Raw genomic sequence first — 14,685 nt, forward strand, 5'->3', positions numbered from 1 at the left:
AACATAATTTTAAAAGAAATTGTTTTAAGTAAGATAGTTATATCATAAGTATTGATTGTATACCTTTTTGTATTAATATCATATTATGCTTTTGAAAATTTTATTTCTTTTTATAAGTTCTAAATACTAAATTAATAAATTATTTGCCTTATATTTTCATAATTTAAAAATCATTTTGATACTTGATGTATGTTTGGTTAAATTCTTATGTCGTTTCTACTTGTTTTATGGATTTATGTTTAAAAAGAACAGTACAAATATTTTTCTTGTATGTTTTGGATGAAAATTTTCTCTCTCTTCATTATAAATATGATTTAATAACATTTATGTTCAAATAAAATTGCGTAATTGAGTAAATTAAAAATTTTATTTTGAATCACTTGCTTGTTGTATTATTTACTTTATAATTTTAATTTTTTTTGTTTCTTTCTTTTTTTTTTGGGCTCCTCTGGATAAAATATTTTAAAAAGTTGCAAAGATAGGATATAGTCTAAATGATGGGATTTTTAAAATGTTTTTGGTGATTTTACAGCATATTCATTTTTTGTGACTGTAATTCAAAAACTAATTAGAGTGGATACCACTTTTACATGCACTTCACATTTTTCATACACTAAATATTCTCAATAGTCTTAAATTAGAAATTTCTAATTATTCAATAACTATAATCTATTTTATAATAAGAGTTTTCATCTTAAATATTATATATGAGATATTTACCCTTGATTTTAGCAATTTTTATAAAAAATATATTTTAATAATATTTACCTAGTTTTCAGCTAAAAATCAATTTCTTTGTAAAGAGATTTTTAAATGAAATCTTATGAACAATCTGACTTATTATTGTAGATAAGCAATCTCAAAGTTAAATTGAAAATATAGTAACTTTAATAAATACTAACATCTTTGTGTTCTTATTTTACATCTAATAACTATTTAATATACCAAATACATTAAATGTTTTCATGATAGCTTTACCATATTTATACCTCTAAATGTAATAATTTACAAACACGAATTTAATTGAATCATAAAAAATCGCTTGATTGACACTTTAGAAAAATATTATTTCTGTGATAACTTGTAATTCTATCATTGTTGTTTAAATCATTAAGTGAAACCTTATATTCTTATAAATATGCTAAAATTGGGTAAGTTTTTAAAGTCATGCTTCTATTTTTTTTCGAAAATAGTATAAATTTATCTTTGCAATATCCTTTCTATTAACTGAATTTATTTGTGAAATATTGTATGCCTATATGGCTTGAAATATTCTTGGTTTTTTTCTTAAAATCTGAGTATTTTATTTTAAGACAATTTTAGAATATTATATTTAATTTTTACGGCTTCTTTCTTTTGTATAAAAATATAATTACTTGTAATAGTAGTCTAATATGAAACAGACTTCAAAAAATATTATTTTTATTTACTTTATCATATTCGATTAGAATTTATAATCAAATTTGTTACATATATTTCCATTCTTGCTTTCAATAGGGGCTAAATTTTTTTTTGTCCTATTGAATTAATCTCTTGCTGGAATATCTAAAGTATGATATTACATTTGAAATTTACGAATTTATACGATGAAATCTATGATGTTTGTAATTTTATAAATTCTTTTTCTCAGGGTTCTTGCATACTTTTAGTATTTTTATACGTTTTTTATTTTTAGTATTAGGCTATATTTTAATAACGTCTTAAAATTGTGATATTTTGACCATAAAATCGATGTTACAAGATTGAGTTTTGTTGAATTATTGAAATATGGTAAAATATATTACTGAAAAGATCTATTTGTATTAATTTTTTTTGCTTAAGTGATGGTATAAACTTTTTTTGAAAATAAGTTTTATATTTTGCTCTAAAATTTTATTTTTATATGGGTATTTTGGATATTTATGGATAGTAATTTCTATCAATGTGTAAAAAGCTATCATTTAATTAACCACTAAGAAAATTTCATTACTACTAACTATAAATTAAAACATTAGATTTTATTTAAGTGACTGAAAAGAGGGATTAAGGGTGTGAACAGTACAAATAATTTTTTTTTTACTTTATAAAACGTATTAAAACATTAATATCTTCCTGTATCCTTTTATAACATCGTATATCATTTTTTCATAAACAAAGCATATTGTGAGAATTTAAATTTTGGTAGACAAGAATTAATTATTTATATCGAAAAAATACTTAATTTTTTTTTAATATTTAAAAACAATTAAGCTATCTCCGATGAAATTTTTGTCCCTAACTTTGTAACCTTATTTTCGGCTCTTGAGTTAAAACAATATCATTTATATAATTTTCTCTCATTATATCCTTTTTGTTAAGTGTAAAAAACAAATAAATATTAAATTTTTATTATTGGCCTAATATATTTATTATTTCCAAAAAAATATAAATACATTTTGAAATTATAATTTCTGTATGTAAATTTTAGATGTTCAAATGTTATTATTTTATTATACAAATAAAAGAATAATGTCCTGTATAGACGGAACTTTGCTATATTTATTATAGTTTTCTAAAATATTGTTAATATTAATATAAATATTGATGATGTTTTGACTTCTCATATATTCCATGCCCTCAAAGACAAACTTTTTTATATATTTTATTTTTAATATAACAATTTTGTTCAGCAATTTAGTGAAAGTTCATGCTTTTCCATTTATAAACATGTTTCTACAATATCATTGACCCTTATTGTTGTGAGGTGGTCCATACATCACAAATAAAAAATTAGACAGTTTTAAAGAAATAATATTTTATTTTTCAAGGTATTTTTTCTCCTTAGATTATTTAATTTTAGATTTGTGTGTTTTATTGATTTAAATTAAACGAATTATAGTATAATTAAGTGTTTGTTCTCAACATTTTTTATAGTGATAATGTCTTATCTTTTTAAAAATCATTAAAATTACTAAAACTAGAAAAATGTAATAAAAATATGAACATTAATTCTTCAATAATATTATATATTATGTACGAATACTTTTTAGTAACCAACAATGTTCATGTTGTACATCTTTTACAATTTTATTAATATATAAGATCATCTATATTTATTTTTTATCAGAAATGACTCATATTGTTTTATAAAAATTGCATTATCAATTTTAGACATATTTTAATTTTATATTAATAGTCTTGTCAAACGGCAAAGAAATTCGCATTGCTCTAAAGTAGTACATTAAATAACTGGATGTTCGAGCGGCTGTCAATGCCAGGCATTAAAAAGTTTTTAAATAATTTTTTTATTCGAGTCTATCTCACTTGAATTTATTGATTTTTTAAATAAAATATTTAAAAATAAGAAGGAGTAAATAAAATTAAAAATTGTAAAATACATACTATGAGAAATAAAGATGTTTATGTAGCTGTAATAACACAATACGTAAGAATTTTTTTGTCTTCAAATATAATCATTCTGATATACAATAAAAAATAAATGTTTATTCAATTCGAATCACGTACATATTTTTTAGCTATCTTGTTTAGATCTTGCAAAATTAATGCGTTAATCGTACTATATCATAAAATGTATACCACAGTTATACATTAAAATCCGTCGGAATGAAAACATGAAGGAATTATTATTAAATATTTGAAGAAAGACATAAAAATATCTTAAAGTTGGCATTGTAGATTTGATATAGTTTAAACTTTTTACAAAACTATATCATAAATATATACAAAGTATATTTTTCATAATAGAGACTTTTGATTGAATTGATTTAGAATACTTACTTACGTACTCATACAAAATATGAATGAAGCAAAGTTCCACTTTAACATAACACGTTATATTTTGTCTAAATATATCTAAATCAAATTTTATGATTAAATGGTTGCAATATTACTTTTATAAATTTTCTCATGCGTCCTTTGATGCGTTCATGATAGAAAATTATTTTTTTTCTTTTTATTTTATTTTTATATATATTATAAAAATTACAATATGGTCGACATCAAAATGTTTTATTATCTTCTTTTTCTTCTACAATACGTGGGAGTAAAATAAAAAATTTTTATTTATCAGAATATTGTAAACTGTCAAACATGTAGCCCTTAGAGCTCTGCGACATAAATAATTTAAATTATTACATTGCCATATCGTTTTTATATATATAAAATAATAATATTTAATCTTAAAAAATATTTTTGTTTTCAATTTAATATTAATATAAGTATTTGTATTTTATTTAAATACATTATATTTAAATTCAATGTGTTAAATATAATTGTAAGTTACAGGTTAAATTTATTACAATTTTATTCGTAAAATCCCCGCGCTAAATTTTGAACTGGGTGATGTAATTATCTTTACTACTTTCTACCCTACTACTTAGCTCTCAAAATAAAGGAGCATTTTTATGAAAATTAGCCATCGTCTGCGCTTTACTCTACTGCGTCTTACTATGTTTTATTGTATTCGTCTTTACGGTACTTTATTTCCCTGTTATAAAAAAGATCTATGGGCATGAGATTTTTCTTTACACATGTCTTTCAAACAATGGTACGAATTTTATCCGTGTATCTCATTCTTCAAAACAAAATAGTCTTTTTTGATTTCTTCTTTTTTTAAATCTATTTGGATTTTTTTACACTGGTTGTTAGCCATCTTCATACACAGCTTTGAGTGTGAATAATAGGAATACCACTACGCTACATCTGGACATGTCTCATAGCATATATAATTTCCTCATACTGTTTCTTCGCTACTCTTCTCAGCCCAACTACGTTTTCTCCTATCCGATTCCTTTGATTGATGCAATTCATTACATTCTTTTCGTTTTGACAAATAACCATCCCTATTCTATCATTACTGCATTTTTTTACGTTTCATGCTTTGACGGAATTTTTAACCTCTTCCTTTGTTTATGTTTGGGTTCGATTATTTTTTATTCTCCACCATGTTAAAAATAATTGTAAGTTAAGAGTTGGATTTATTAAATATATATTTAATGCACTTTGAAAATTATTTTTATAAGTTCTTATTTTAGGATTTAATAACTTTGAATACAAGATAGAAATCGTATAACATGCCATTATTATGCGTGTATAATGCTTGGACAATATTTTATCCACTGATATATTACTTTGATCGAAAATCTTGGTTTAATATACATTCGAGAATGTTTTAAAATGCTTATTTCTCTGTCATTATTAAGATGATACCATCATATACTTGAGATAAAAACACTATATGTTGTTGATTCGAATTCACTATTTACAACAACGACGATTACATTAATTTTTTTGTGAAAAATATAAAGATATTAGAACGTAACAAAGTATACCACAATTTAGTTAAATTAGATATTTATTTTTCTCTAAGATCTCACTCTTCTTTATCTTTTATTGTTTTTACTAAATCATCATGTAATGTTATTCCTGATTTATTTAAACTTTTTAATATGCCAATTTCACCTAATATGTTAACCATCCTTCTAAGAATTTTTTCGCAAGCATATTGTTTAAATGCTTCATTATTTAAACTATTTTCGATAAGTGAAACAGAAACTCTTGGTAAATCTCTTTCACAACTTCTTTTTGTATTTTTGTCAATAAAAGCACTCAATTCAGCAAAGAATGTAATCAAAATGTTATCATTATATTCGAGTAGAATATTTTTGTCATATTTATCTATGAATTTAATCAATTCGTGAGTTTCAATATCACCTATATAAATATTTGTTATTTCTTCTCTTCCTCTTTCTCTTAAGTCATTTTCAAATTTAGTTCTTGTCTTTTCATCGTATAAATTTTCAATATTTGCATTTAAAGCTTCATTTTTCAAAGACATTAACTTTAATCTATGTATTTTTATATTTATTTTATTTAAGAGTGTCGTTATTTCAGATCTTTTAATCTTTATTTCTTCTTCGCTCATTTTTAGATGGCTAATGCTTTCGATAATATTTTTAATATTATAAAAATACTTTAAATTTTCTTTTTTAATGTCTTCTAAATGTTTTTCTAATATTTTTTTACTTACCGTATCGTAATTTTTAGTAACTTCATTTTCCCCGAGGCCCAAATTTGCGATCTCATTACTTTTTACGATATAATAATAATAATCAGCTGCAATGCATTCAGTCTTTTCTAAACCTGTAAACAATGCCGCAAATTTATATACAACCTTCCAAATATTTCTTTTATATATTTTTATATCCGCAAGACAATTTTTTATTAAATATTGATATGCTTTACACAAATTAATATTATCTTCGCTCGAGATAATGTTCATTGAATTTTCCTGCGACGGAACTAATTCAGTAATTCTTTTCAAAGTCCCAAATATTGGTTCATCGAATACATCGTTTTTATTAATAAGCTCTTCAGCTTCTAGCAATAAACAGATTTTAATTAGATAGGTACTTGATGACTTATAGCCGCGCGAAAATATATCCTGTAGTGCTTCCAAGATTATTTGCCTTTCTGTTTTATTTCTCTGTTTTTTTCCTATTGTCAACTCTAGTTCGTTTTTATTAATTATATTCTGACAGTCTATAAGATATTTAAAAATAATATTCAGAACAGTGCTTGTTTTATCTAAAATTCTATTTAATAAATAAAGTACTTGATTATTATTACTCATCAACCTATAAAACAATTCTATGATATTTTCTTTCTCTTTCATTTGTTCTATTGCATAAATTTTTTTAAAAAATCCTTGAAATTCTAAATAAGTTTTTTCATAAATGAATAATTTAGTTTCACCTCTACCTACCTTCTTTCTTAAAATATATTTAAAATTATCAGTGTTAATAGTAAGACATAATTTTTCACATTCTAAACCCATTTGTATTTTGTTTTCGAAAAATTCAATTTTATTGAGTTCACAAACTGAAAAGCGTGAAGGATGTAAGGAACCGATATCATCAGTAGAAACAAAAGCATACAAATCACAAAACAACCTACTAATCAGATCATGACTTTCATCTTCATGTGGAGGCTCAAATTCTACCAGTGATAATATCAAATTTCTATCAAGTTCTTTAACATCTATTTCAAAACAATAATATATATTATCTAATTGAATACTAATAACTAAATAAATTCCTTCTGTATTTTCTTCAATATATAGCGGAATTTTATAATCGATCCGAACTCCGTATAATTCCAAATCATCTCTCAATACTTTGGTCATTCTATACCATAGAGAATCGATGCCAATTATATATTTATAAATGATATCAGGACGTATGTGCATTTCTTTTCGTTCGTCATTTATTTTTTCTATCCGTTTGATAATTCTTTTATAGAATGCATTAGTTCTACAATTGTTTGGTCTGTATATTAATATTATAGCATCTGCTGCTTTTTTTTTGTATTTAATAAATAATTTTTCTTCGAATTTCTTTAAGATATTATCAATAGATTTGTTCTCCATATCCACAATCAAATATTCTGATTCTTCAAAATGCCAAGGAAAAGTTGTAATCTTAATTCCTGCTTTTATTGCATTTTTGCGAAGGTGAAAATTAAACATTACACATAAATATCTGCTTTCATTATTCAAAAAACAATAATCTCCTACTGCTATTTTATTTAAAAAAGCAATTTTTAGATTATTATACACAATATCCGAACATTGTACAACTAAAAATGCTACAACAAATTTAATTATATTCATGGGGTTACAACGATTTTTTTTAGATAGTAAAAAATTTTTAATTAAATTAAGTATTAATATTTTTTTTATTATTTAATATTTAGACATCCAAATTTTCAATGAATAATATTTCAATCTTTAGCAAAATTTTTGACAGGCAAAAAAATGTTTTTTATTTAAAACCCATCAGTTTAAATGTCAAAACAAATCCATGGGCTTAAGCAAACTACAGCCCCTTTTTAAGGGTGTTCATTTTATCGAATCTCAAAAACGAACTGCAAAAAAAAAGGAAGAGCAAAGAAGAGCTAAAATCTCAAAGCACTTATGATATTAAAAAACAATAAATAAATAATTTATTGGGCTATTTTATAATAAATTTTAAATAGTGTTAGCATAGCTGTCCCCGGTATCGCTCATGGGATTCAGCTCTTCACAGAATTTTGTTTCTGTGGAATTATTAATGTTTTCCAACTTCACTTTTTCAGCTTCATTCCCATTTGCCGACATCACTCCTTTAACAGTTGCCATATTCGCTATTGCGCTTACAGCTCTATCCACTTCTTCTTCCACTGCATCTGATCGTATACTCGTCGTCGTTCCAAAAAAATGGACTCTAGAGCTTGATCGACAATAGACTGGATATATGCTTCCAGGTAGAGTTTGATTTTCAGCTTCCTGATATACTTTCTGTGATATTTGGTTATCACTCCATCCCATGTCATCACATAAGGAACTATTCTTGTCCGAAATTTATGTATTAGTCCCAGTTCATTTGCAAGAAGGTCATATTTTTTGAGTTTTTCATTCTCAACTATAGTAAGTCGATCCTGGTTGGTTATACCAACTTCAACTATTAAAATTTCTTTCTTCTTCTTGTCAAACACAAGAATATCAGGCTTATTATGGGTCACCTTTATATTAGTGGATATTCTCGTATCTACTCTTATTTCTGCACGATCATTTTCCATGATCTCTTGTACTGGATTAAAAACAATAAATAAATATATATATATATATATATATATATTTATTTATGTACAAGATTATATCTTAATTTGAGTTCTTACAATTATATAAATTAATAAGCATTTTTACTATTCTGATTTTTTAGAATTGGGGACCGAAACGCTCCACTCTGAGGGGTTTCTCTTTTTTTTGTAATTAAAAAACGAAGTGACGCAAAAAAGAGAAGCAATCATTACCACTCAAACTACTTGCAACTTTAAACATAAATACCAAATAAATATATATTTGTATAAAAAATTTAATTTTAAAAAAGAATATTTTTGAAACTATATAATTCTTAAGAATTCAACATATTTTGCATTTAATTTTTTCATTAAACAATCTGTCTAGATTGTAGAACAATTATTTAATTTTCCTTACATAAATGTTATTTATATTTTTTGGTTGTCATAACCTCGGGTGAGAAGTCCGAAACGAAGTTGTTGTTCTATGATTGAACAAATAAATATATATATTTATTTAAAGGGATAAGTTCATGATCTCGCTGTGGAGTCATGTTTGCTGATTGTCTGTCTGATAGTTTCTTCTCGTTTTTGCATGACCTTCTTTAATTATTTTTTATTTATAAAAAATATTTTCTAAAATTGAAAGGGAAGACATATTTAAGAATTAATTGTGGTGGATACCACATCGGATTTTAAAATGAGATTTTAGAAGAAAATCTTCTTTATTAATAAACCAAAAATTGAAAAAAAATATAAAGGGTGAGGTGGGGTACATTAGACCCCCCCCCCTTTTTTAAGCGCTTCAATTTTTTTTCAACCCCCAAAATTGAAGTGCAAAAAAAAAAAAGAGGAGCAAGAAAGGGACAAAAATTTCTTGCCACTTTAAACATTAAAAATACAAAAATTAATATAAAACGGCTTAAAATTAAATTTTAAACCAAGATCTAAAAATAAAAAGTGTCTACTTAAAATTTTAAAATAAATTCATATTCATTTATTTTATGATAATTTTCATTTTTTTCCCTTTTAAAATGACAGAATTCTACAAGGACGTTGAGAAAATATTTATATCTACTTTAAATTCAAGGTTTTGTCTACTTTGTAGTGGGAACGTAGACAGACGTATAGAAATACAAAATCAAATGAGATGTACAACAAAAAGTTGCAGAAAAAATAACGATATCAAAAAAGAAAGGTTTTAATAGATCTAAATTGCCATGGCTGATAATATGCCAAGTCATATTTCTTTTTGTTGAAATACGGTCATAAAAACAATTAAAAAATATATAGTTTTAGTCGAAAACCAATTTATAGAATTATCAAAAACTTTAGTAAGCATATAACTGGTAATAAAAAAAAATAGGAGGTCCAGGTATAATTGTAGAGATTGACGAATCTAAATTCGGAAAGAGAAAATACAACAATGGCCACAAAGATACGGCGTATGGGTACTTGGGATGGGAAAGGACGACGGAACGAGGCTTAGTCTTACTTAAAGTTTAAAATAGAAAAGCCATGACTCATGAAAGATTAATAAAAGAATATGTACTCCCGGAAGTATTAATTATACTGATTTTTTTAGCGGGTATATAAATTTAAATCAATTACGCTTATACGAACACCATACCGTTAACCGTTCCCTTGTTTTTATAAATTTAGAGAATGGTATTCATACTAACACAATTAAAGGAACATGGGCTGGTGTAAAAAGAGTAATTCCTGCAAGATATGGACTGAAAAAGATGTAAATCTATTTCTTTATCTGTTTACTTTTAAAATAAATAATCCTTACAACCCCCTCAAAAATATGATAAAAAGTGGTTTTGCATAACATATCTTGGTTTAAAACTTTATTTAAAGACGTTTTATATTATTATTTTGTATTTTATACGTTTAAAGTGGCAAGAAATTTTTATTCCTTTCTTGCTCCTCTTTTTTTTGCACTTCAATTTTGGGGTTCGAAAAAAAATTGAAGCGCTTTAAAAAGGGGGTCTAATGTATCCTCCACCCTAAAAAGGGTAAATAAGGTACAATACCTTAAATAATTTTTATAACTAAATTTATAATATATTTATTTTTTTATTTTAATGTCATAAGTGCTTAGTAATTTTTGTCTCCTTCATGCTCCTGCTTTTTTGCACTTTGTTTTAGGGGTTCGAAAAAATAAAGTGAACATATTCAGAGAGGGGATTGTATTAGCATCTTTAGCCATAAGTGGCTATATATTTAGAGGGTAAAATTTAAGGATATAGTAATTCAGCTTAAAAGAAGTTTTCTTGTAAATTTATTAGCAATATATAACCGTATGTATTTTTAAACGTAAACAAATTTTAAGGGAAAATTATCAAAAATAAAAAAAATGAAAAATTGACAGCCATCATAAATTTAATGATTACTATTATATCTTTATTCAAAAATATGACATTTTAATGTACTTCTGAGTGCCTCGATCTAAATCTCACTATTTAATATTTATTATTCAAGAATGTGGCAATGAAAAGACAATATGATCTTAGTCTCGAATTATTTTATGCATATTAATGCTTTACAAATGATTTTCAAAATTTTTTTCCTGTCAAATATTTTAAAAAAAGATTTTTACATCTTGTTATGAACTGTAAAAATCTAAGAAAATTATTTTAAAAGTATTTCTCGTTGTTATCTATAAATTTAATCTTTAATAAATTCAAGTGTGATCTTGTTGTTATATATTGCTATTTTTAAAGCCCTATTATGTTTTTTATCATGTTTGTTTGCTTATATTTAACTTTCATTGATCATGGAAATCATATTATTGAATATTTGTCTGGTATTGTATCCATTTATTTAAAATATCAAGCATTAAGAAGGCATTTACGTATTGAAAATGAATCGAGAATAGAAATTAAAGAGCAAAATGTGAATGCGTTAGATATAGAATCTTTCAAAAGCGAAGTTGCAAGTGTAATCATTGATGATTTAAGTGAACCAAAGATAGAGTATAAATATTATGTAAATATTAATTTTATAGAGGTTTTTCAACACGAAAAAGAATTTAAAAAAAATTCTGATACTGACGCAATTGAATTTAGAGAAAACAATACCATTAAAGTATTGGGTTTTATTAATCGTTCTGATACTGATGCAATTGGATTTAGAGAAAATAATAACAATAATGAATTAGAATTTATAAAACGTTCTGATACTGATGCAATTAAATTCAGAGAAAATAATAATAATAAAGAAGTAGAATTTAAAAAGAATTCTGGAACTGATGCAATTGAATTTAGAGAAAATAATAATAATAAAGAAGTAGAATTTAAAAAGAATTCTGGAACTGATGCAATTGAATTTAGAGAAAATAATACCAATAAAGAATTAGAATTTGAAAAGAATTTTGATACTAGTACAATTGAATTTCGAGAAAATAATACCAATAAAGAATTAGAATTTAAAAAGAATTCTGAAACTGATGCAATTGAATTTAGCGAAACAAATACCAATAAAGAATTAGAATTTGAAAATAATTTTGATACTAGTACAATTGAATTTCAAGAAAACAATACTAAGACAGAATTATATGACAACAATAAACCAGTAATCTGTACTAAAGAGGATTACAATCCTAGCAAGCTCGATATCAAACAGGAGATTTCGCAATCAAATCATGTTAATGAAGAAGATTCATCTTCTGATGATGGCAATACTAAGCGTAACCCTGTGATGTCTCCATCTAATCTAATAACTGTTGTATTATTCATCATTATTCCATTAATAATTCTAGTTATGTATTATTCTTACAAATTATTTAAGATTAAACATACTAAAAATGCTATAAATGAATTATAAAAATGGTACTGATTAAAAGAATATAGCTTGCTTGTATAAACATTAATAAATAGCAAATCATTTTTACGTAACATAGCATCGTAACTTTAATTATATTTATACATTCAGTTTAATAACATGTTGATTTAAACTGTACATTTTGACAAATACTTTTAACGACTTATTATTTTTTCCAGTAAGATTTTAAAATATTGAGCGACGAATTCAGTTATAAAAAAAAAGATGTCATAAGTATATGAAAGAATAGTTAATCATAGTTTAGATCAAGTTACCTGCCTTCAGCATACTTTAACTAGTAGGTAAAAATAGAAACTCTTTTGGAATCACAAAAAATGTGCTTTCTAGTAAAATGAATAATAAAGTAGATTTAACAATAGTGGCCTTTTTATTTATGTGTAAAATGTAATCTTTTTTAAAATTTAAATTTTTCTATATTTTTCATGACAATGTAGTTCTTTGGAAGTCTTATTTCTATTTGTTTCTTTTTTAATTTGTTGGCTGAAATAAGACAATTTGGCTAAAATAGCATTAGTGTAAAAAAAATTTAAGGAATCAAAATTTTTAAAAAACTGTCCTTTTTAAAAAAGAAAAGGAAAGGAAAACTTCAAAACTTAACTTGTATATAGAAATGTTATAAAATTAAGATATAATAAGTAAAAAAAAATATTGACAACATAATTGTGGTATTATTTACCACATTACTTATTTTTATTTCATTTTTCCTCCAAGTGAATTTTCTAGAAACTTCTTTGCTATAAATATTTTCTTTTATTTTGACCCATCGATTTTTAGATGAGAAGAGAACAGAGAGTCTACAACGATAACGGGAGGGTATCTTACACCTTACCCCCTCACATGAGGAACTATGAAAGCCCACAGGGGCAATTTAATAAACATAATAAAAATAAAAATATACTTTACAATATTGCAGGGAGAAGCATTCTTGAATGCTATTTACATTATGGCCATCTCCCTGGTGGAAACACCACAATAATTAATATAATAGTTTTAAGTATCTCGGCTTTCATTTTTTCTAATCATATAAAGAGTCAAATATATATCTACAAGAAAATATATCTTACGCCCAGAGGTACAGAGGCTTGCAAGATCTTTATTTCGCTTATAATGTTTGAATAGACACTTATTTTTAAATGTTTAACGGCGAATCACATCTTTATAATACCTATAATAATATTAAATAGCTATAAAGGCCTTTCATATATCTGAATTTTTGACAGATCTAAAACTTACATGATTGAATGGAGCATTTTCACTTTATCCCCCCCCCCTTACCAATATAAATTGAGAATTTTTAAAAAATATCCCTTTTTTTCGAAATTCGAAGCGGAAAAAATGTGAAGGAGCAAAAGTCAAAAAAATAAAGTTGTAATAAAATAGCATATTTACCAAAAATAAAACAATTATTTTTTCGTTTTTTTTTTCAATTTTTTAAAAATTTCCTTCTTCCAATTATTGATCAAGATTTATCTTTATTGTACATTGCAATGTATAACAACGAAATCTTTATATAAACAATATTTATAAGGTTCATTTGCTGTTATAAATGAATATTTTTCAAGAATTAAAGAATTTTCCAAACATGCAATATTTTACTTTTGGAGCTAAAATATAACATATATTAATAAATTGACATTCTATACGATTCAATAATTTATAAAAGAGCATAAATATAACATTATTTTTACTTTGTTTGTCTAGAAAAACCAATAAAAACCTAAAAAACAAGACTAATAAATATACTACCAAACTAAGAATAACCTAACCTAGATTCTGTTTTAAACAACATAAACTATGTATAAACATGTTTATCTTTAGCAAAAATTAAATGTAATGACAAAAGAAAGCAATAGGTTAAAACATATTTTTACAAATTTAGACTTCTATTTAACTCATAGTTTATTAGAAAACATTATTAAATTGGTTTAAATAATATATTTTTCATAAACTATGATCAAATTAGATATTTCTAAGACCATTTTTTTACTTATGCAAATTTTTCTCTGTTCCTTTCCGCTCTGGACGCTTCGACTTTTAAAAAACAGGGCTAAAAATAAAAAATTCTGTATTTATATTGGTAAGGGGGGGATAAAGTGAAAATTAGCCGATTGAATATAATCGGAAGCATTGATCCTTGTTTTTTCTCATTCATAATTTCAAAGACTATAATTTATTTTGCTATAGTTTTTTCAAAAACCAAATACAAATTTGCTCGTATAAAATTTATTTTAACCAGTTGAA

General features: G+C 24.7%; 1 protein-coding gene across 1 annotated transcript; it reads right to left on the bottom strand.

Moving 5' to 3' along the window:
- Nucleotides 1-5,350: 5,350 nt before the first annotated feature.
- Nucleotides 5,351-7,648, bottom strand: VNE69_01001 (uncharacterized protein; the record flags this gene model as incomplete). The annotated part of the gene is made up of 1 exon (XM_065472132.1): nucleotides 5,351-7,648. One exon carries the CDS (start codon nucleotides 7,646-7,648, stop codon nucleotides 5,351-5,353), a length of 2,298 nt encoding a protein of 765 aa, XP_065328204.1.
- Nucleotides 7,649-14,685: the final 7,037 nt, after the last annotated feature.

This window comes from Vairimorpha necatrix, chromosome 1 (genome assembly GCF_036630325.1).
Source record: "Vairimorpha necatrix chromosome 1, complete sequence".
Classification (NCBI taxonomy): domain Eukaryota; kingdom Fungi; phylum Microsporidia; family Nosematidae; genus Vairimorpha; species Vairimorpha necatrix.